Source organism: Helianthus annuus, chromosome 15 (genome assembly GCF_002127325.2).
Source record: "Helianthus annuus cultivar XRQ/B chromosome 15, HanXRQr2.0-SUNRISE, whole genome shotgun sequence".
Taxonomy (NCBI): Eukaryota; Viridiplantae; Streptophyta; class Magnoliopsida; order Asterales; family Asteraceae; genus Helianthus; species Helianthus annuus.
In genome coordinates, this window is record NC_035447.2 from 40,477,097 (window position 1) to 40,501,575 (window position 24,479).

The following is a 24,479-nucleotide window of genomic DNA, read 5'->3' on the forward strand; positions in this document are numbered from 1 at the left end:
ATATGTCTCTGTCGCTTACAACCACCCTACAACACCACCATCCGCCGCTGCCATCAACCCCACCACCATCGACCACCACCCCCACACCACCTGGCACAAACCACAAGTCTATGCTTTTCTTCATTCTCCCTCTAGTTTTAGACACATGAGACATGACCCAACCCACCTGGAACAAGACCGACCTGCGGTTCACAATGGTTTTGAGTAAAACAAGAACATATGTTCGGCGTTGAAGTTTCCCGGCCACCAGATTCGACGGCAATAGTTGGTTTCGACAAGATTTGGGTCAGACGACTTCAACACCGACAGAAAAGAGACCTTAAGGTCACGAACAACAACACGATGCCTTCGAATTTATTGTTTTGGGGTATTTTGTAGCATTGAATTTTTAAAAATATCATCAGTTTTATAGTCATGTAAAAATATCTTGAGGTTTGGGAACAGGTTTTTACGGTTGGAATTGAGGTTTTATATTCAATTTTATGGTGATGTAGAAAAATGGATAAGGTTAATAACAAGATATATTGAGGTACTCTTTTAATTATTCATGAATGGGGAACAGTGATTGAAAGTTTCAACGGAGCGATGAGTTGCCTGAGATGAGATGATGAATGGGGTAGCTGATGAAATAGGGTTTAGGTGGGTATAAATTGGGGGAAATTGTGAAGGGTGGAACAAATGACAGATTTGCCCTCATGTGCAAGGCACATGACCAACTTTAACAAAAAAATTTAACTGGGTTTGGCCAAAAGGACATAACATGCAGGATTTTGAAACGTTAAGGATAAAACCGGTCAATTTTGAAGTCAAGGGACACCGCCTGCAATTTGGTACATACATAAAGGACAAAACTTGTAATTTACTCAAAAATTTATGAATGGTTTACTTGATCAAAACGGTTGATATGTTAAAGAGATGTAACCTTTGGTTGTACTTGCTACTTTTTTTAGCAATGCCTCGAGTATGTGAAGCTCTCGCCTCGGCTTTCGAAACCTAAATGTCAGAAATGAGAATAATAGATAGTGTAGGGGCTAGTATGTAAAGTGGTGTCCTATATAATCACCACCATTCTTGTAGCCCTAATTTTCTTGATGAACACAATACAATTCTCAATACAATTCAAATCCCAATTGCTGTGTTTGTCCTCTACACTAGACAACATGGTATCAGAGCCAGGTTGATTCTTAAACACTTTGCTCACCATCAATCCAACCTCAAACCAGAAAAAAACCAAAAATCAAACTCTTGATTTACCTTTTGCGTCAGCACCATTATCGTTGCAAGAACCCTAAAAAAAATTCTATTCTCTCAAAAAGCATCACAGTCGAATACCTTTTTTCTTTGAAGGAGTGCTTCTCAATTATTGGTTCTCATGTGTTAAGCATATCCATTTGATTGCTAAAATCCTATTGGTTTCAAAATACAAATCTTCAGATTCCCTTTCTTCTCCTTGTTATTTTTCGTTTCTTTCCTTGATAAAACAAATCCCGCCGCCTTCCTTATTTAACAAATTCGCTGCCTCCTCTTCCCAGTTATACGCTGCCTTATTAACAAATTCGCTATCTTAAATCCCTATCCTAAATCCGCTGCCTTTTTTTTATACGCCCGGTTTGTAACGTTTGGTCCATCGGTAGCGGATTTCTTAGTTGCGGCCGATTTTAAACCTTGAACGCGAGTTCAAGTCACCGGTGAATTTCGATAAATTCGCCGCGTGAGATAGCCTCGCCACTTAGCGAAGTTATTTCGAACTCAAGTTTTTGAACGTTGTTCAGCGAATTTGGTTGCCTAGCGAATTAAATCTTGAACGCGAGTTCAAGTTGCCTAGCGAATTTGGTAAATTCGCTGGTCAGTCAACCTTTGTAGGTTGCCGGCGTAATTGTTACATTTCCGGCGACTTAAACCTTGGACAGTGTTAAAAAAAATGGCAATCAATCGTGGAAAAAACAACTCTTGGATATTCGATTCTGGTGCTACGGACACCATGACGTTTGAATCATTGGACATACGCTCAATGAGCCAACCTCAAAAAACTAAAATCCATACAGCAAACAACGGAACGATGCAAGTGAAAGGAGGAGGAGTAATTGAAATTTCACCAACTATGAAATTGTCAAATTGTCTCTATGTTCCGTCTTTATCACACAAATTACTGTCAATCAGTCATATTACCAAAGAGTTGAATTGCACGGTACTAATGCACCCTACTTTCTGTATCCTACAGGATATCAGGACGGGTGTGATTATTGGACGTGGTACTGAGCGCCAAGGATTATACTATGTGGATGAAGTGACTCAACAGGGTACTGTGATGTTGGCTCATGGAACTGATAACCGGGAAGCATGGCTATGGCATAGACGTTTGGGGCATCCATCCCATGGTTATTCGCACCTTTTGTTTCCAAAACTCTTCCCTTCAAATGGGAAAACAGAGTGTGAAACCTGTCTTCGCGCTAAAAGCCATCGACAATCGTTCAAACCTAGCAATACGAAAGTGGCCTCACCTTTCTCACTTATCCATTCCGATGTGTGGGGTCCTGCTCCTGTGATGGGGGGACAGGGTCTTCGGTATTTTATACTATTCGTGGATGATTGCACTCGCATGACATGGGTATATTTTTTAAAAAATAAAGCCGAAGTGTACGAAAAATTTGTCATGTTTTATGCTATGATTCAAACTCAATTTCAAACTCAAATTCAAATCCTTCGATCCGACAATGGGGGGGAATTTGTCAATACATCTATGAAACAATTCTTTAAAACCAAAGGATTAATTCATCAAACCTCTTGTGCTCATACCCCCGAACAAAACGGTGTTTCCGAACGGAAAAACCGTATTATTCTTGAAATGACTCGTGCCCTTTTGATTGAATCTCAGGTCCCAAAATCTTTTTGGCCGGAGGCAGTTGCAACTTCTGTGTATCTGCTGAATCGGCTTCCCACAAAAGCTCTTAAATTTAAGACTCCCTTAGATTGTCTGTCTAAGTCTGCCAGTATTCCTCATCCTCTTACACTTGAACCTCGAATCTTCGGGTGTACTGCTTTTGTTCATATACCCAAAACCAATCGAAACAAGCTTGGCCCATGTGCTGAAAAATGTGTATTTGTCGGCTATGGGATCGATCAAATAGGTTACCGATGTTATAATCCAACAACTCGTCAAATGTTCACCACAATGAATGTTGACTTCCTTGAAACAAAATACTTTTATAACACCCAACTCAGTGGTCAGGGGGAGAGTGACAGTATAGACACTCTGAGCTGGTTAATCCAAATTCCCTCATCTGAAGAAGTCACAACAGAAAACTATCACAGTACTGCGAGTCCTTCAAACACAGACACACAATCCGCGGAGCACAGTACCACTGAAGAAAGTCCATCCAACGTGATGCCTGAGGTAAGAAATACTGAGAACCCTGAAAGTCCTACGTCTTATAACTATGAGACAACAGGGGAAAACATAGAACCGACAAATACAGAACATGTTGACCTAAATGTTGAGCAGGTTGAAAATCAAGTTGAAAATGAGTCAGTAGTGGTTGAACATGTTGAACCACTAGGTGCATCAGAGACAACTGGAAGATACTCTCTTCCGCCTAGAGCCAATAGAGGGGTTCCTCCAAAACGGTACTCCCCAGAGAGGGAGACCAGAAATTCAAGATATCCTGTAGCTAATATGGTCAACGGGAACTTATCTAACAGTGCGAAAGCGTTTGTTACTTCCCTATACACTGAACAAATACCTAATTCCGTAAAGGAAGCTCAAGGTAAGAAGAACTGGGAAGAAGCAATGGAAGTGGAGATGCGTGCTCTCATGAAAAACAACACATGGGAGAAGTGCTTTCTTCCTAAAGGAAAGAAAACAGTTGGATGCAGGTGGGTGTATTCGATTAAATATAAACCAGATGGTTCCATTGGGCGATACAAAGCTCGGCTTGTAGCCAAGGGTTACACTCAGACGTATGGGATCGATTACTCTGAGACTTTTTCTCCGGTTGCAAAAATGGATACCATTAGAGTTCTCTTCTCCGTAGCAGCCAATAAGGAGTGGCCTCTCCACCAGTTTGACGTTACAAACGCCTTTCTCCATGGAGACCTAACAGAAGAAGTCTACATGGAAGCACCTCCAGGTTTTTCAGGGGGTTTTAAAGAAGGGGAAGTTTGTCGGTTAAAAAAATCCCTTTATGGGCTAAAACAGTCTCCTCGGGCATGGTTTGGGAAGTTCACGTTGGCCATGAAAGAGTATGGGTATCACCAAAGTAACGCTGATCATACTTTGTTCCTCAAGAGAAGAAACGGCCTTGTAACTTGCTTGATCATATATGTAGACGACATGATTATTACCGGAGATGATACAGAAGAAATAGCACGGCTGAAAAGGAATCTGTTTTCAAAGTTTGAAATGAAAGACCTTGGGAATCTTAAGTATTTCCTCGGAATAGAAGTTCTCAGGTCTAAACAGGGGATTTTCATCTGCCAAAAGAAGTATGTCCTTGATCTCCTAGCAGAAACTGGGTTGATTGATTGTAAACCAGCAGATACTCCAATGGTAGTGAATCACAATCTTCACATGGAACTCAATGGAGAATTTGCAGACAAAGAAAGGTATCAACGGCTTGTGGGCAAGTTAATTTATCTCTCTCACACTCACCCTGACATAGCTTATGCTGTTGGAGTGGTGAGTCAGTTCATGCATCAACCTCAAGTTGCCCACATGGAAGCTGCTCAGAGAATTTTAAGATATCTCAAGGGAACGGCAGGCCATGGAGTGTTGTTCAAAACAAATGGACATTTAAATGTTGAACTCTACACTGACGCAGACTGGGCAGGGGATAAGGGAAACCGAAGATCGACATCAGGATATTTTTCCTTGGTTGGTGGGAACCTCGTTACCTGGAGGAGTAAGAAACAGAAAGTAGTTGCTCTATCGAGCGCCGAAGCGGAATTTAGAGGTATAGCTCGAGGGTTAAGCGAAGTTCTGTGGATCAGGAAGCTGCTAGAAGACATTGGTTTTTCCCAAAAGGCTCCTAGTAAAGTCATGTGTGACAATACAGCTGCAATACAAATCTCAGAAAATCCAGTTCAACATGATCGAACAAAACACGTGGAGGTAGATCGACACTTCATCAAAGAAAAGCTGGAAGCAAGAATCATAGAACTCCCTCATGTTTCGTCAAAAGATCAACTCGCAGATATACTCACAAAGGCAGTTAACGGAAACGCGTTTAGTAGCTGTTTGAGCAAGTTGAGTATTGGTGACCCCACTACTCAACTTGAGGGGGAGTGTCAGAAATGAGAATAATAGATAGTGTAGGGGCTAGTATGTAAAGTGGTGTCCTATATAATCACCACCATTCTTGTAACCCTAATTTTCTTGATGAACACAATACAATTCTCAATACAATTCAAATCCCAATTGCTGTGTTTGTCCTCTACACTAGACAACACTAAACGCCTCAGAGTGCCTCGCGTCTATTATATCAAGCAGGTATTTTATACTAATAAAAGCTCATTTTTTGTGTCTTGTATTAGTAGTTTCACAGGTCGCAAATATGGCACTAAACCTGTATATGGGCCCAATATGCTAGATTTGAAGTTCAAGACTTCTGTAAAATAGTATTTCCCAGCAGATTACAGGCACATCACTTAGAAATAATTACAAAAATATGTGTTCCTAATGACAAATTACTCTTGTCCCAGATAATGTATGTTTAAAGTGAACTCGTATACTTCAATCATCTGAGATGCAAATGAGCTAATGTACTTCCTATCTTTTGGCTTATTCCAGATATCCGGAATTGTAGTGATCTCCGTTATTGGTGTTATGAGATTTCCGACGACCAACTGCAGTTGAGTTGAGTTGAGTTGAGTACCATTTGCTTGTGGAGCTGAACATGATTTCATTTTCATTTCCGAATTCGCAAGCTTAACTTTAAGATCAATGCACATTCAAGCTATGCAATTAATATCGGTGATATATCGGTCCCCTAGTAAAATATCGGTATCATATATCAGTACCAATATTATCGGCGATATTGAACGATATAACCGATATATCACTGGATTATTAGTGTTACATTGCTATATATATAAATTATGCAGGATATTAAAATTACCGATATCTCACCGAGATAATCCATATCTTAAATATCTGTCATTGACCGATATCCGATATATTATCGCATTAAGTGCATAGCACTCAAGGATTATTTAGAATAGGAGACTTGATGAAGGTGTAGGTCCTCTTATGTAAACAAGAAGTTTGACTTGATTATGTAAGGATAAAAAAAGTTAAGATAATATTGATGAGTGGTGGTATATCAAACCGAGAAATGTAGGTCCCACATCGTTTGAATGAACTAACAGACAAGAGGGGAGTTCTGAGTTCAGTATAAAATGAAAGGCCTTGGAAAGGAAGAAGCATACCTTTCTCGGCCTTTTGGCTAAGATCAAGTGTAGTATCTGTTCTTATCAGTTTAATATCTGATATGTGGGTCATCGACCCACTCGATATTAATCTTATTTTTTATGGTGAAGACCTGTCACAGTAGCTTGCTGCTGGGGTCTTCAAGCGTCGCCTTGGTCATACACTACCACCGAGGCCTGGTGCACCCCTCCGAAACATAGTTCAAACATTATCTATTTCCTAAATACAACAAAACCAATGGTGCCTCCCATTGGTTGGAGGAAAGGGGTGGCAAGGAGAATCCCTATTGGCCCTCCCATTGGTTTAGGGATTCTCCTTGCCCACAACTCAAAATTACGATTTTGCCCTTGGTAAAAAAAATTCGATTTGACCCTCAGCCAAAATTACGGTTTTGCCCAGTTCAAAATAAAAATATGTTTTTCCCCTGACTAAAAATTACGATTTTACACCAGTTTATTATTTTACACCCACTTTAAAATTACGTTTTTCGCCTCCAGTTTAAAATTACGTTTTTGCGCCCACTTAAAAATAAACATATGCTTTTGCCCCCCCCCCTCAAAATTACGATTTTACCCTCATTTCAAAAATACGTTTTCGCCCCCAGTTCAAAATAAAAATATGGTTTTCCCCTAGTTCAAAATTACGATTTTACCATCAGTTCAAAATTATGATTTTGCCCCCAATTTAAAATAAAATATGGTACTGTTTTTTTTAATTGGTTGAGAATTATTCGGCCATCGCCCCGCAAAGCAGGCGGGGCATCAACTAGTATATAACAATTTCAGTAGCTTCTTTGCTACAATGTATATTACCCTCATTTTTAAATTTAATTACAAAACTACCATTCCCTTCCTTTCCATTTGGGTGGTGGTTGTGTGCTTTTACTGATGTTGCGTGCTATTACTTTTAGAGAGGATGGTGGGTGATGACTTATCATAGTATTTAAGAAACTAAATATTTAATATCAAATAACTTTTAATTTTTCTGAAAGATTATATTAATTAATCAAATTAGTGGTATTTATCTCTTTTATCTATGACTTACGGTGTAAAGTTGAGTTTGTCTACATTTTACACTAGGTCGTGGTATAAGTTTGTATTTGTCTTTACATTCGTTTCATGTCACGTGGCGCTATGAATTCGCGTTTTGCTTTATGCTTTTTTCCGATTTTCATATTCGGTTGCTTTGCTTACTACTTAAAGTTGAGTTTGTCTACCTTTTATACTAGGTCGTGGTATAAGCTTGTATTTGTCTTTACATTCGTTTCATGTCACGTGGCGCTATGAATTCGCGTTTTGCTTTATGATTTTTTCCGATTTTCATATTCGTTTGCTTTGCTTACTACTTATCACGACCCCGCAAGGCGGGGTTTAAAGACTAGTTTGTGAATAGATCTAGTATGGTAAATGTGTTTATTACTCTAAATGTTATTTAAAATATAGTAGACTAACATTTGACGTTTAAAAAAATAACATAAAATAAAAATAATTTGTTCGTAACCTAGTGAGGAGCCAAAGGGCTGTTAGCTTGTATTTTATTGGGACAATTGGTTTGCCTTAAAGGTGAAGAATATATTCAGTTGGAGGGCTCTTTTGAATAGGTTACTTGCTCATGAAAGGTTGCAAAAAAAGGAGGATTTTGGGTGGGGGAATAGAGCATAGAATTTCCAGTTTCCACCAACGCTTTTATTTAGATAAAATAGCGTTTTGGTGCTTCACATATCTCACCGCTAGTTGACAAGCACTCGTAACCGCCTCTTGCTCGACCTCCTCATCGGTGGATTCACCGTCATCCGCAAAAAACTCTTTATAGTAATAATTCACCATGGAAGAGGAACTAGGGGAATCCATTTTTTTATAAAATGGTAGTATTTGTATGAGAGTTTTGGTTTGTAAAATTGAAGAAGTTTGTATATATATATATATATATATATATATATATATATATATATATATATATATATATATATATATATAGGATTAGGTTCAAACGTGAACAAAATCCCATGCGTGAACTGATCTGGACCATTGATTTTTATGATCTTGAGATTTTAAATGAGTGGCATGATTGTAATTATTTGGTTATCTTTTAGCATTTTATTAAATAGAAAAGGGTAAAAGTGTAATTACATTAATTAGTAATTTAATGATATGGAATTAATTTTGATTAAAAAAATTTTAAAATTCGGAAACTGAACAGTTTCCATATTATTCCATAGCCTAAATCCCATAAATAGCTATAGTTTAGTTTATCAATTTCCTTTATTCCCTCTTAATCAAAATAACAGAACTTCTTTCTCTCTAACCTTCATTGGCGACGGCAAAGGAAACAAGAGGAACACTGTCAGATCAAGCAAGTCGCCGGAAAATTCATGGCGGCGGCGGCAGGATGAGTGCATAAATCCCGTCAGACGAAACAGCATAAATCCTGTCTGGCGAAACAGTATAAATCCCTCCGATCTGCGTAAATCTCGTCCGACGAAACAGCGATTGATTCATACCTCCGATCAGCACCGTCCGACTCCATCCATCCCTACCGCCTCCACCATTCGTCGTCGACGATCTGCACCAGACACTCCGCGCGAGGTTCCGGTCTCCGTATTTCTTCCGAGTTTCAGACCTAAGTATCTCCTTTCTTCGTAAGCACTCACTTTATAATTCAATTTTGAACTCTTTAATTCCAATTAGTTTAGATGTAATCGTATATATTATTGTTACGATTCACGTTGTAGTGTTTTCTGTATTGAACTGATGCGTAATACGTTGCTTTTTTTCTTTTAGATTCAGTTTGTTTTACGGAATTAGGGTTTTGGTGACATTCGAATCGATAGGAATGTGTTTAATTTGTATTAGTTTGAAAATGATATCAGAAAGTTGTTTAGCTTTTTTTGGAGTTCATTTTTTTTGGTTTTGCTTTGTTTGTAATGCGATGTACACATGTGTATTCTGATTTTGTTCTGTTTTTTATGCGATGTACACATGTGTATAGCGTATGTTTTTGTGATGTCCCAGTTTTTTTGTTCAATTTTTTGATTTTGCTCTGTTTTTAACGCGTTGTACACATGTGTATTCTGATTTTTCTCTGTTTTTAATGCGATGTACACATGTGTATTCTGATTTTGCTCTGATTTTAATGCGATGTACATATGTGTATAGCGTATGTTTTGTGATATCTCATATTTTTTTGTGTATTAAATATGTAAAGTTGTTGATGTACACTTGTGAATTATGCAAAGTACTAATTGCTGAGTTTTTTGTGTTATTATAGGAGACGTCGTAAACGAGGAAAGTGGAGATGGAAGGTCGATAAGGATGATTCACGTATGTTTGTTTGCTTGGTCGATAAGGATGATTCAGCATACAACGCGGCGAATAGTTGTAAAAGACTATGTCTTTTTTATTTTTCCGATTATGTTGCTTTTATTTTTTTACGAAACTGGAACTTGTAATTGTATGTTTTTTTTTTTTTGGTTTGGCAAACATTATGGAAATTGTTATTTGCTTAATATAAAATAGTTTACAAGTTTTGTTTATATGTATGTATTATGTAGCTAATTACACATATGTACCATGCTGAGTACACATGTGTACTGTTCAATTCATATCAAAGTACACATGTGTATACCGTTGAAATCTGAAGGTTACGTGAATCTTAAAAATCATAATCCGAATTCTGGTGGTGAAATCTAAAAAATAAAAATGAAATAAAAGATAATGTGGATAATGCATTTAAAATAGGAAAGATGTAACTTAATTCAATTATTAAAATAATGATTTAAATCTAATTTTTTATATAATTACAATCATACCCTTAACAACTAAAAAGGAAATCAATGGTCCAGATTAGTTCACGCATGGGATTAGGTTCACGCTGGAACCCTACCCTATATATATATATATATATATATATATATATATATATATATATATATATATATATATATATATATGGGTGAGAGGTTAAAAAAGAAAAAAAAAATACAATATAGCTGTTATGTAGGTAGCCGTTGCAACAAGTCCCCATTGGTCAGTCAAATGCCCGTTCAGTGTGTTTCAAAAAACTCCAAACGCGAATTCAGGCCCAAACACGCCCTGAAAACGCCGAGGGGGGCGGGTGGAGGGCGGAATCGGGCGTTATTGAGAGTGGATTTTGAAAAAAATTGATGCCCACTTCGGGTGTTCTAATGTTACATAGAGTTTTGAGGTCAACTTTACTGTTTTAATTTTCTATTATTATTCATAAAGACAAGCCAGGTATGAACATGAGTACCAACATGAACATAAAGTATTGATCAAGTGACCACAATGATTCAACAACCCCTTCTGCATAATTAACAAAGAAATCGAAGCGGCCGGCATGAGAAGGATGTACGAAAAAAAAAATATCGCATTTAGTGGTATTTTTTATATATTTCATTATAAAAAAAAGGTTTCATCGTTCTCATGCCGACCTCTTCAATTTCTTTGTTAATTATGCAGAAGGGGTTGTTGAATCATTGTGGTCACTTGATCAATACTTTATGTTCATGTTTATTTCTAAAGACTTGGAGTTTTGAGGTCATGTTTACTGTTTTGTTTATTATTATTATTCCTAAAGACAGGCGAAGCCAGTCTGTACATGAGTACCAATATATATGACCTTAAGTATTGACTACAATGATTCAACAACCCCTTGTGCATATTAACAAAGAAATCAACGATGCATGAGAAAAATATTACGTTTAGTGGTAATACATTTTATGTTTTCCAGTCTATATATATATAAACCTTGTGGTCTGGTTCCTTCTCCAAAGCCTGCCTGGTGAGGCACGAAGAGAGGAGATGGCAGAAGCCGAGAAAGAGCGGCTGAATCAGTTATTAAGGCAGCATCTCGACACCAACGGTGAAACCTTAGAGGTTCAATCGAATTTCTTACTTTCAATCAATCCTCATCATGATATTTAATTTGATACTGATTATATAAGGTCAGAAGTAATTGCAGCTTTTGAGACAACCATGGTTTGCTTCGCTTAGCTACGTGAGCTGGGATGACGTCCTCGAATTAGGAGAAGAGCTATATAAACAGGCAACTGCTGGTATTCATCTTCTTGTTTCTGTCACACAATATGCTTGTTTCGATGTTACCAAATTGCATATCTAATCCAGTTTTTATTCTAAATTATCTTATTTTGTTTCATCATTTCCAAAACATAGATGCGTTTCCCCTCAAACCGGAGATGTAATAATCATGTGATTTAGAGAATGAAGAACACGTTTTCGGATTTTGGACTCCTAATTTGAGTTGGAAATGCTCTTTATGTTGAATTTTCTTTAAAAGAATGATGGCAATTGTATACTATTGTATTTATTTATTTATTTATTTTCTGAATGGTGTCACTTGAGTCAGTTTATTTTGTTATGCAGTGGGAACACTTTGGACTGGAGAAGGACCAGATGCCACAGCACTTGAGGAGAGCATGGAGACTTATTCCAATTTGCTTCATAGATTCCTTTTGCTTTCACAGGGAAGTATCTTTGGTGTAAGAACAAGAACTGCACTTTATGAAGAAATGTGTGCCTCGGTAGAGGCGGTTGTCTATTGTAGTTTTAAGTTGTTGAAGGAGTCCGTGGCTTCCTATGGTAATCTCTTATAACGTTACAACTTTCTGTTTTTTGCTCGAGTATATTAACCATAAACATATCGTATATCATTAAAACTGTAACGCCCTCCTCTTCTCGAGATGCCTAATGAGAATTTCAATTCAACTTGACATTATGAGGTGGCAAAATGAGCGGGCCAGGAACTCGGGTAAATCACTAAATGGTCAGTGGTTAAAACATGTTTGGGTTTGGATGAGCCACAAACAACTTTTATATACTAACTAATGTGTTATAGACTATTACATAAACTATATCAGTTCAATTATGATAAACTTTTATTAAAGAAAGGGGGATTTAGAAGGTATTGTGCATTGACATGCATTTTGATGCCTTTTGACTCGCTTTCCTTTTTAATTAAACTAGTGGATGTTGGCTGCACGTTGCGGCGGCTCAGTTTGAAGTAAAATTTATATAAAAACACACGTAGAAATAAGCGCGTCGCAATGGTATATTCTATATTCGAGAAATGAAAAAAAAACGTTACATAGTTGTCAAAAATCAAATAAATAAGCCAAATAACTTATTAAGTAGTTGCATATGTTATTTTGATGAACAAAATTAGCTGATTAAGATTTACTTAGTAATTAATAGGGAGAGGATCATGAGAAAACTATATATAAATGAGAAAACTAGAAAACTAACTAAAAAAACCTAAAAAAAGCTAAAAAAACATACCAAGTTTTTTTTTACAATTTTTTATAAAAAAAAAGAAACTTGTACTGCACATGTGCATTATATATGTACTACACATGTGCATTACATGCTTAAAATTAGCTTTTTGAGTCTAGTTTAGCTTTTATGGTTTGTTTTTTTGGAGGATTAGGATTAGGTTTTTGAGTGTGGGGGAGGGGGGTTTAGGTTTTGGGGGGGTGCAGGTGGGGGGTTTTAGTTTTTTTTCGAGTTTATGTTTAGGGCTTAGTTTTAGGTTTTCGGGGGGGGGGGGGGGGGGGGTTAGCTTTTTGGAGGGTGTCGGTGGGGGGGTGGGTTAAGTGGTTTAGGCTTTCCGTATTTATTGCACACGTGCAGTAAAAAAAAGTTTTTTTTTTTTGAATTTTTTTTTCATGTACAAAAATAGCAATTTTTAATAAAAAATTGTAAAAAAAAAATTGGTATGTTTTTTAGTCTTTTTTAGTTAGTTTTTTGGTTTTCTCATTTAAACTAGTTTTCTCATGATCCATCCCCTTATATAATGTTATATATATATATATATATATATATGGAGAGGATCATGAGAAAACTACATATAAATGAGAAAACTAGAAAATTAACTAAAATAACCTAAAAAAAAGCTAAAAAACATACCAATTTTTTTTTACAATTTTTTATAGAAAAATCGCTAGTTTTTATATATAAAAAACATTTTCAAAAAAAAAATTGTTGTACTGCACATGTGCATTATATGTGAATTATATGTGTACTACACATGTGCACTATATCCGTAATAGTGCACATGTTCAATACAACAACAAAAAAATTTTGATTTTTTTTTAATTTTTTTTCCATGCATAAAAAGCTGCGATTTTTTTTATAAAAATTAAAAAAAAATTGGTATGTTTTTTAGGCTTTTTTAGTTAGTTTCTTGGCTTTCTCATTTAAACTAGTTTTCTCATGATCCATCCCATATATATATATATATATATATATATATATATATATATATATATATATATATATATATATATATATATATAGGGGACCGCTAAAATGAAAACCACCTCCAGTTGTAAGAACTGCGCGAACCACTTTCTAGCCATTAGATCAAGATAATGGATGGATGAGATTAAAAGTATTTAAAAATAATATTAAGTCTTTTTTGTCTTATTATGTCTTTAATATTTTAATTGAAAATGGTATTTAAGTAAAATTACTTTTTTTGTCTTTTTATATATATTATATTTAATTACCTTTTTGTCCTATTCATTAATTACTTTTATTTTTTAAACATAATTTCTTTATTAAAAACATTTTTAAATTCTGATTTTTTTAAAAGATTTTTATACTTTTAACAATTTAAGTTTTACGTTAAACTTTTTACGTTTTACGTTTTTTTGACGCGCCGTTTTTTATCGCGCCTAATTTTTTACGCGCCGGTTTTCAAGCGTCGTTTTTTACGTGCCATTTTTTTAACGCGCCGTTTTTTTAACGCCGTTTTTTAAAGCCGTTTTTTACGTGCCGTTTTTTTAACTCCGTTTTTTAACGCGCCGCTTTTTAACGCCGCTTTTTCGCCCGGCTTTTCCACGCGCCGTTTTTACGCCTGCCTTTTTCACGCGTCGTTTTCAACGTGTCATTTTTACGTTAACGATTTTTACGTTTTACGCGCCGGTTTTTTACGTTAACGTTTTTTTAGGTTTTACGCACCGGTTTTTTACGTTTTACGCCAGTTTTTTACGTTAACGTTTTTTTACGTTTTACGCGGCCGGTTTTTTACGTTAACATTTTTTACGTTAACATTTTTTACGTTTTACGCGACGGTTTTTTTACATTTTACGTAAAACTTTTTACGTTTTACCTAAAACTTTTTACGTTTTACTAAAAACTTTTTACGTTCTACGTAAAACTTTTTACGTTTTTACGTTTTATGTTAAAAAGTTTATGGTTTAAGTTTTTTTAACAAAAACGTTTTATGTTAAACTTTTTACGTCTTACGTTTTACGTTTTTACGTTTTACGTTAAACTATTTACATTTTACGTTTTTACAGAAAACGGACAGAGCTTCCTCTGTTTTTGGAATAAGCCGACTACTCAAGTTGTCATTATCTTTTCAAAACTCAACAATATAAACATAATACATAAAATTTCTATCAAAATGCCAAACGTAACAAGTCACTAAAGTATCGGTTCGAGCTCGGTGCGCGTTAACTAAATAAAATCTAAACTAACGTAATAATAACTCGCTACCGAACCGCAAGACCCAAACCGAGACTGAGCCGAAGCTTGACCCGAACAACTCTGAATCTGACCCGGTTTGACTGAGCCGCCGACCTTAAGCTTCCGAACCGGGTTGAACCAAACCCGCACCCACTGACCCGAAACTCGACCCACGGCTGACCCGAACAAAAACTCGAACCATACTTGAGTCTGGCCCGAAATAATCACATTCCACCACCAGATTTCAGTCAACGACAATAAATCCATCAAGATGAAAACATTAAATGTTAATAAAAACATTAGAGTTAATCAAGAAAAAAAAAACCATCATCATCCAAACAAAATTCAACATTAGAGTGAACCATGAAACATAACTACTGTCACAGAAAACAAAAGTCAACAGCATTTGAATTTAAAAAAAAAAAAGTAGAACTAACAGATCTACCGATCTGTAATATAAACAAGTGAGGGTGATTACCGGACTGAAACTTGTTGTCGTCGCTCACCGGATCGGAGCTCCGACGTATCCCCACCTTTACCGTCATCGTCCAAACACCACCACCTTCTCTGTCATCGCTGACCGGATCGGAGCTCCGCCGTCTTTCTTTCTCTCTCCGATCTCCTTCTCCGGTTCCCCTTCTCTCTCATCGAAGGGATGGTGGCCATGGCGGTTCGTTTTCAGGCGATGGTGGTCGGACACCACCGCGGCTGTCGAAAGACTCCCACCAACCACCGCCTACCGCCTCTGCCCAACTCCCACCAACCACCTCCCACACCACGTCATCCGACCGACCACCTCGCACACCCGACTTCCTCCACCGACCAACCACCTGATTTGTGGTTTCTTGAAGATGATACTTTAAAGATGAAGCTGGTGAACAATTTGAATATAGAGAGAGATGAAAGATGTGGGGATTCAAAAGAGGGAGAGAGATGAGTGATTAATGAGCTGGTGATGTTGATCGAATATCAAGAGAGAGAGAGAGAGAGTTGTGATCTTTTAAAACAAATAGACAATGAAAGATGACAGAGACATATATGGCAGATGATGGAAATGACTATAATACCCTTTAGATTTTAAAATAGTCATGCATATGTGTTATTGTCTGATTCGTTGAGAGTGGTTCTCGTGGTTCTTACAACTGGAGGTGGTTTTCATTTTAGCGCTCCCCTATATATATATATATATATATATATATATATATATATATATATATATATATATATATATATATATATATATATATAGGGTAAGGATAGTGTAAAAAGGGCCTAAAGTGTGAGAAGTGTAAGAAGTGTATTATAACACTATATATAATAGTATATAACACCATATAAACACCGTATAACAATATGTAACACCATATAATACCATATAACAAGTTGTAACACTATATATCATTATATAACAAATATAACACTATAGGTTGTCTGATAGCATGTCTATGATAGATGTATAGTGTTATATTTGTTATATAATGATATATAGTGTAACATAGTGTTATATGCTATTATATGTTGTTACATATTGTTATACGGTGTTTATATGGTGTTATATAGTATTATATATAGTGTTATAATACACTTCTTACACTTCTCACACTTTGAGCACTTTTTACAGGATCCTCTACCTATATATATATATATATATATATATATATATATATATATATATATATAAATCTTTGCCTTAACCCATTTGAGTTGCCAAGATTAAAAGATAATCCAAATTAACACATGTGTATTATGTAAATGGATTAAAATTAACATCTCTAGCATCACCTGTTATCATTATTACAAACAAAACAAATTGATATGATATTTTAGTTGACATATTGTTTTGATTAGATACCTTTTTGCTATATAACAAATTGTAAACTCAATATGATCAGTTTTGGTTGACATATTGTCTTGATTAGATATGTTTTTGACATATAAACTCTTAAATATAAATATCACAGGAAACAACAGTCAAGCGCAACTCTCAATTCCTGAGGCTGTAGGAACTGTTTGGAAGGCATGTTCATCTCTTAAGGAGACCCCCAGGACAAACATTACCGCCATACGCCAAAGCATGATTCGTATCGGAAGTTACATAAATAACGTTGTTCTTCGTAAAATTAAGGAGCTTAAGCCTGCGTCCTCCTGCCCGTCTGATGAGGTTTCAAAACCCGGCGATACCAATGACAGTGACTTATCATGCACAGAAATGAAAATTATTGAATTAGTGATTGAAGCCGTGTCTGGAATCATTGCAACAATCAGAGAAACGATCCACTCGATCACCAGTCTATTCAAGGACCCTGAAACAGATGACGAAAGGGCTCAAACGATGGATCCTATGGAGAGTTTATTGAATGTTTGCACACACATGCAATCGCTGGTAGATGACATTAGCAGTGGTGTTTCTCCCCCTCAAGAAATTTCTACCATTAGAGATGCTTCTAAGGGAATAGTGGGCTATGTTGGAAAATTGCAGAAACAAATGGAACTCATTAATCGCTCTTCAGTTGCTTTTGTTGATGCAGTTAATGCTTTAAAGACTTCTTTAAAACAACTTGAATTAGAATTGGGGTGCTCTGATGATGATGATGATGATGATGATGATGATGATGATGATGATGATGATGATGATGACGACGACGATGATGACGTCGACGACGAACTTGGGAGTGAAATGAAGAATCTTGAGTTAGATTCTTCTTGCCATTAGTGTTTTTGGAATGAATCAACAGTTGTTTGTAAGTGCATGTCTTTCTTTTAGTTATGTTTGTGAGTAATGTTAGTTACTGGTTGTGGTTCCTACTTTGTTGTAGTAAGTCATTTTGTAGGCTATATAATAGCCAATGGCAATTTGCTATGTTATGCTTGAATAATGATTTAACTTGTCTCGAATCACTCCCATATATCTTCTAAATTCTTTCTAATCTTCTGTCGATATTAGAGCCACCGTGATCCACATCTATGGACGGTCAGACCATCGTGATCCCAATTTTGTGTGGGTCGATGTATGGGGAGAAGGGAAGGGCTCCCAATAGCAAAATCAGAAACATGATCAAATTGAAGGATGGAATGAAGATTAAACTCTCGCATGATTGAAAAACGGTGATCATCTAGTGATTTTAAACATGAGGTAAGTTATAGATGTTGGGTTCGTAGGCTTTAGGGTAGCCGGCCCTAATTAGGGTTAGCCGGCCCTAGTTAGGGTTAGCCGGCCCTAGTTATTAGGCCCACTTAGTTAACTTGTTGACCAAGTAGGAAACCCTAATCTTGTTCTATAAATACCTATGATGTAATTGTACCTATGATGTAATTGTACTCTGTGTTATTCTGAAAACAATTGTGAGCATCTAATAAAAGTAAAACCCTAGTTGCAACCCGTGGACGTAGGTCATCTTGACCGAACCACGTAAATTCTCGTGTTCTTTATTTTCTGCTAGTGTGTGTGTGTGTTTGTTCCGTTTCGCTCGAGCCTACTCTGATCTGATACCCTTAACAAGTGGTATCAGAGCCAAAGGTTCAGTAAAATACACGGTTCACACGGTTATCGCAGGAGAAGGATAGAGCTGGACGAGAGATCTTGATCTGCTGTTGCTGCTGTCGCCGTTGACTTGTTTATGGCCCGTACCTATTCTCTGGTTACGGCTCGTAAGGTCTAGGGTCTACGCCGTAGGATTTGCTGTTGCAGATCTGGTGGTTTTGGGGTGTTTGGCGATTAGGGTTTCGGTTCTTGAACCCTGGTTATTCGCTGATTTTACGCTCGGGTTTGCAAGAGAAGTCGCTGGTTCGGGTACTTCGGGTTTCTAGTTTATTGAAAGTTGCTGGGTTTCGGTTGCTTGGTTCCTTGTGGTTTTTTCTGGTTTTTCTCATTTGCTATGGCTGAAGATGGGAAGTTCCGAATCGAAAAGTTCAACGGTACTGATTTTGCTTGGTGGAGAATGCAAATAGAGGCGTTGCTTGGTGAATGCGATTTGGATGTGGTACTGGAAGAAAAACCTGCTGGAATGGATAAAGCTGCCGAGGCAATTTGGAACTCAAAGGACAAAAAGGCAAGAGGTAAAATTACATTGGCTTTGACGAGGAGCGTTGCATTTAATATCATGAAAGAAACAACTGCTCGTGATATGTTAGAAGCTCTGTCAAATATGTATGAGAAGCCGTCTGCCGGTAATAGGGTGTTCTTGATGAGGGAACTGTTTAATATGAGAATGAACGAAGGCAGTTCAGTTGCTGATCACATTAACGAGGTCAATTCAATTTTGTCCAGGCTAGCAACTGTAGGGATGAAGTTGGATGATGACACTCAGGCTGTGGTTTTGTTATCTTCCTTACCTGATAGTTGGTCAGGATTTGTGACAACGGTCACTGAAACTGCTGGAACTGGAAATTTGAAATTTGATCGGGTCCGGGATAGTGTTTTGGGTGAAGACGTTTGTCGGAGGAACACTAGCGGAGGATCTATTTCTGGTATGCTCAGTGTTAGCAGGGGAAGAGGTAAAAACAGAAGCAGTGGGAGTCGTGGGTGACGTACTGGTTTGCTGTGAAGAGTCTATAGATTCTTGGGCTATGGATTCTGGTTCTTCGTTTCACGCCATGCACAGCGGGGAGACGATGGTGAATCTGAAAAAATGAGACTTTGGAAAGGTACGATTAGCTAACAGTCATGTTCTTAATGTTACGGGTATGGGAGATGTCAATCTGAAGACTCCACTAGGCACTACATGGAACTTAAAGAACGTCAGGGTAATTCCAGGTTTAACGAAGAAACTTATTTCTGTTAGTCAACTGGATAAACAGGGACTAAATGTTAAGTTTGGTGGTGGGAAGTGGAAGGTAATTGATGGAAATCTTGTTGTTGCCTGTGGGAGGAGACGAGGATCGTTGTATCTAGTTGAGATACCTGTTGAGGGAGTAGCCGTCCCTGTACAACATAAAGTCTGGTTCACTGAATCTAATAAGCGGAAGAGGGTTCAATTTGCGAACTTGAATCCTGGTGCTTTGGGGATGTCAGTTGAATGTGGTCGGGGTCTAAGTTTAAGCCAGTCAGGGGATTTGGTGATAGTGGGAGCATGGGTCGTGTTCCGGGTACAATCACAAAGAACCGTTGTGTAAGGTCCGCTTTTCGTTATTGTTAGATTACTTACAAAAGGATAATTTTTTGGACATCGAAATACCAACTTTGACACTTAATAATTTTTTTTACAAAATTTGGGCATGACCCGTTTGTAAAACGGACATGCCCCCTGTTTTGACATAATTGACAATATTCACCTACGACCCTACTAGCTTTAAACTACCCAAACAAAACAACAAGTTTTCAAGTGCAAGACTTCTAACAAGATTAAACAAGGTAACAAAACATGGACCCAAAGCATGTATAAAAACTAGCGGAAGCGCTTGGTATATTAAGGCTTGATCATGTGCTCGCTCCATATCCCCGAATCGCCTATAGCGGAGTTTTACCTACATTAACAATCAACAATTTAAAAGGTTAGTTATCACCCTAGTTAAAATCATAATTCTTTCGTTTAAGCTTTATCCTTACAAAAACATTCTTACTTTTACGCATTCGATTACCCAAATAGTTGGGTTAGGCATAGACACCCTCATTGAGAGTTAAGCATACACATTCGACCCGTTAAATTGGGTTTAGCATAAAACACTCTCGTTAAGAGTTAAGCATACATATTTGACCCATTTAATTGGGTTAGCATAAACACTCTCGTTGAGAGTTAAGCATACATATTACACTTCGTTCTATCCGCATAACGGATTATAACTTTCACATTCATTATGGCATTCAAAGCTACCCGCTAGGACGGATAGCGTTCATCTTTACTTGACACGATTTAGTTACAATCGGTCAACATATATATAGCTTAACACAACTTTCGTTAGCATACCCAAATCCACAAGGGATTTGTCGCTTACTTGCTACTTGTCACAATTGTTATACAAGGATAGTTCTACATCAAATTATATATAAAAAGAGAATATAACAAGGATTTGTATGCAACGAAACATACCTCGATCTTGTACACCTCCCGCTTTACTAGTGTTCGAGCTTTCTTCCTTCACACCTACATTACAACATTCGTTTACTTAGTTAAATCAAGTCATTCCATCATTTTCTTCTCATACTACATATATAATCATCTCTTAAGCATTTTATCAAACACTTGGTGGGCATTGTATTTACAATCATAATGTACAAGTGTTCATAGCATGGATTTTACTTGATTACCTTTCTATTTTAACAAGAATTGGTTAAATTCCTATCTTTCCTTCATCTTATGATAATTTGTCTAATTTCTATATCACATACAAGATCATGCAACAACTCGCGATTGTAAGCATATTATGGAAATCATCTTGTTCATGCAAGTCCTACAACATATGGGTATAAACCCTAACCCTTTCAATAATCTAAATCAAGCATAATTCTCAGTCTATTATGAGTTCCTAACTTACATTTGCACAAGAATTGCACCTAATTTCACGAATGGGTCAAAAACCCATTTCTCATCACTCACCAAAACAGGATTTTCAACTTACCTATTGATGTTCAAGCTTAGATGGTTGACAATTCGGGTTCTAGCATTGATTTGGGCTCTCAATTTCTTCCTAATCTTGAGAATCCTTGAAAACTAGGGTTTCCCCCCCTTGGTTCTTGCTCATGATCGACCAACAACACCACCAGTGTGTTGGTTTTGTAAACTTTCTAGTAGTAATAAAACTTTTTATCACAATTACAATTTCAGCCCCTATGGTTATAAGTGTTGATAATTATCACACTAACTTTCTTTCTTATTAACTAATATCACATTCTTTTAACTTGGTTAATTCTTGCAAGTTATATACTTTAAGTAGCATAAATAAATGAATAGCGTATTTTGGGGTGTTACAAGTCTACCCCCCTTAAAAGAGGTTTCGTCCCCTAAACCTGAGCACATAACCAATTTAAATTCTGACATACCGAAGAGAAAAGGATAGTGTTTCCTCATTTCGTCTTCTCCTTCCCACGTAAGATCCGAACCTTTCCGGTGCCGCCATTGTACCAACACCTGTTTAACAGCTTTGTTGCGGAGATTCTTCACCTTGAAGTCTTTAATGGCTATGGGTCTTTCAACATAGTTTAACCCCTCGTCCAACTCAATGTCATCGAGAGGTACTAATGCTTAGTCATCCGCAAGACATTTCCTCAATTGCGACACGTGGAAGGTATTGTGAATCCCCTCTAGAGCAGGCGGTAATTCTAACCGATACGCAACCCTTCCAACCCGAGCTAAGATTTTAAACGGTCCGATGTAACGAGGTCCTAACTTACCCTGTTTGCGAAAACGGATTATACCCTTCCATGGGGACACTTTTAGCAAGACAAAATCTCCGACTTGGAAATCAATAGGACGCCTTCTCTTGTCTGCATAAGCTTTTTGCCGATCTTGGGCTGCTTTTAACTTTGTTCTAACCATTTCAATCTTTTCATTCGTTACTGCTATTAAATCACTTGGTGCAAGCTCTCTTTGTCCTACTTCGCCCCAACATACGGGAGTCCTACATTTTCTCTCGTATAGTAGTTCATAAGGTGCCATTTGAATACCACTATGGTAACTGTTATTATAAGAAAATTCGACCAGTGGCAATTGGTCGTCCCAACTTCCCCCAAAATCTAAGGCACACGCCCTCAGCATATCAACAAGTGTTTGAATGGTTCTTTCTGACTGGCCGTCAGTTTGAGGGTGGTAGGCGGTACTTATGTGCAATTTCGTACCCACACTCTCGTGAAATTTTTGCCAGTAACGAGAAGTAAATCTAGTGTCCCGATCCGAGACGATCGACACGGGCACTCCGTGACGGGATATGATCTCGTTCATATAAATTTCTGCCATCTTCTCGGAAGAGTAAGCTTCTTTGATGGGCAGAAAGTGAGCGCTTTTTGTAAGTCGGTCTACGATTACCCATATTGTATCGTGCCCTTTCTTTGTCTTAGGAAGCTTGGTTATCAAATCCATCGTTAGTTCTTCCCACTTCCATACCGGTATCTCCAAGGGTTGCAATTTCCCATACGGCTTTTTGATGTTCTGCTTTCACTTGGGAGCATGTTAAGCATTTCGCGACGTATTTAACTATGTCACGCTTCATGCCCGGCCACCAATAATTGGCTTTCAAGTCCCGATACGTCTTTGTAGCCCCGGGATGGACCGAATATCGAGACTTATGTGCCTCGTCGAGCAAAGCAGCCTTGACTTCACAGAATCGTGGGATCCAAATTCGGCCGAACCGCGTCTTAAGTCCGGTCGAATTCTCTTCTAGATTATCGATCACACCTTTTAATCGTTCTTTCTTCAGGTCTTTCGCTCCGAGCGACTTTATTTGGGATTCGCGTATCGTCTCGAGTAATCTTGGCGTAACTGTCATCTTCATGGATTTCACTCGAAGGGGAGATGGATATTCTTTACGGCTTAACGCATCGGCTACCACGTTTGCCTTTCCCGGGTGATAAAGGATATCACAATCATAATCTTTGATAAGTTCCAACCACCTCCGCTGCCTCATATTTAGGTCTTTCTGTTCAAAGAAGTATTTAAGGCTTTTGTGGTCCGAGTAAATGGTGCATTTTGCCCCATATAGATAATGCCTCCAAATCTTTAATGCGAACACTACCGCCGCCAATTCTAAGTCGTGGGTTGGGTAGTTCACCTCATGTGGCTTCAATTGTCGTGAAGCATAAGCGATAACTCTCCCTCTTTGCATTAGAACGCAACCTAATCCCTGGTGTGAAGCGTCTGAATAGACCACCAGGTCTTCAGTTCCGTCTGGTAATGTCAAGACCGGGGGACGTGATAGTTTCTCTTTTAACATTCGAAAAGCCTCCTCCTGTTCTTTTCCCCACACAAACTTCTCTTTCTTTCTTGTCAATTTTGTTAAGGGTAAGGCTATCTTGGAAAAATCTTGTATGAACCTTCTGTAGTATCCCGCAAGACCCAGAAAACTTCTTATCTCTGTTGGGTTTTTCGGAGAAACCCACTTCATTACAGCATCAATCTTTGAAGGATCAACTAAAACACCCTCCGAATTTATCACGTGCCCTAGAAACTGCACTTCCCTAAGCCAAAAGGCGCATTTTGAAAATTTTGCGTAGAGTTTCTCCTTACGGAGAACTTCAAGTACTTCACGCAAGTGTACTACATGTTCGTCTTTGCTTCGCGAATAAACCAGAATATCATCTATGAATACGATCACAGACCTATCCAACATGGGTCGGCATACACGGTTCATAAGATCCATAAATGCCGCTGGCGCATTTGTTAACCCGAAGGACATAACTAAAAACTCATAATGTCCATAACGGGTTCTAAATGCGGTCTTTGGAATGTCTTCTTCCCGTACCCTAACTTGATGGTACCCCGATCGCAGGTCTATCTTGGAGAACCAACTCGCCCCTTGTAACTGATCAAAAAGGTCATCAATTCTAGGTAAAGGGTAGCGGTTCTTTATGGTCAGCTTATTTAACTCCCTATAGTCGATGCACATGCGCATCGACCCAT

General features: G+C 37.7%; 1 protein-coding gene, 2 long non-coding RNA genes and 1 other non-coding gene across 5 annotated transcripts; 3 read left to right on the plus strand and 1 right to left on the minus strand.

Moving 5' to 3' along the window:
* The first annotated feature begins 6,419 nt into the window (after positions 1 to 6,419).
* Positions 6,420 to 6,614, plus strand: LOC118487735. Its single transcript, XR_004882678.1, has one exon. It is a non-coding gene; the product is annotated as a U2 spliceosomal RNA (small nuclear RNA).
* On the plus strand, positions 6,435 to 19,901 carry LOC118487201. The gene is made up of 3 exons (XR_004880749.1): positions 6,435 to 6,528; positions 10,789 to 10,791; positions 19,891 to 19,901. It is a non-coding gene; the product is annotated as an uncharacterized LOC118487201 (long non-coding RNA).
* LOC110911489 (skeletal aspartic acid-rich protein 2) lies at positions 11,049 to 17,829 on the plus strand. 2 transcript variants are annotated; one of them, XM_022156117.2, is made up of 4 exons: positions 11,049 to 11,319; positions 11,393 to 11,498; positions 11,827 to 12,042; positions 16,893 to 17,829. In XM_022156117.2, exons 3-4 carry the CDS (start codon positions 11,880 to 11,882, stop codon positions 17,642 to 17,644), a joined length of 915 nt encoding a protein of 304 aa, XP_022011809.1. In that variant the 5' UTR covers positions 11,049 to 11,319; positions 11,393 to 11,498; positions 11,827 to 11,879; the 3' UTR covers positions 17,645 to 17,829. The 2 variants fall into 2 exon arrangements, with proteins under 2 accessions (XP_022011809.1, XP_022011808.1); XM_022156116.2 differs by having other exon boundaries at positions 11,050 to 11,319; positions 11,405 to 11,498.
* LOC110911490 lies at positions 14,785 to 15,961 on the minus strand. The gene is made up of 2 exons (XR_002576978.2): positions 15,410 to 15,961; positions 14,785 to 15,141 (listed from the first exon to the last, which is right to left on the minus strand). It is a non-coding gene; the product is annotated as an uncharacterized LOC110911490 (long non-coding RNA).
* Positions 19,902 to 24,479: the final 4,578 nt, after the last annotated feature.

Excerpts from the sequence above, each read along its gene's own strand:
- LOC110911489 (XM_022156116.2), top strand. The coding sequence starts at position 11,245 with ATGGCAGAAGCCGAGAAAGAGCGGCTGAATCAGTTATTAAGGCAGCAT. Across the intron at positions 11,320-11,404 it reads CCAACGGTGAAACCTTAGAG|CTTTTGAGACAACCATGGTT; the intron begins GTTCAATCGAAT and ends AAGTAATTGCAG. Across the intron at positions 11,499-11,826 it reads ATATAAACAGGCAACTGCTG|TGGGAACACTTTGGACTGGA; the intron begins GTATTCATCTTC and ends TTTGTTATGCAG.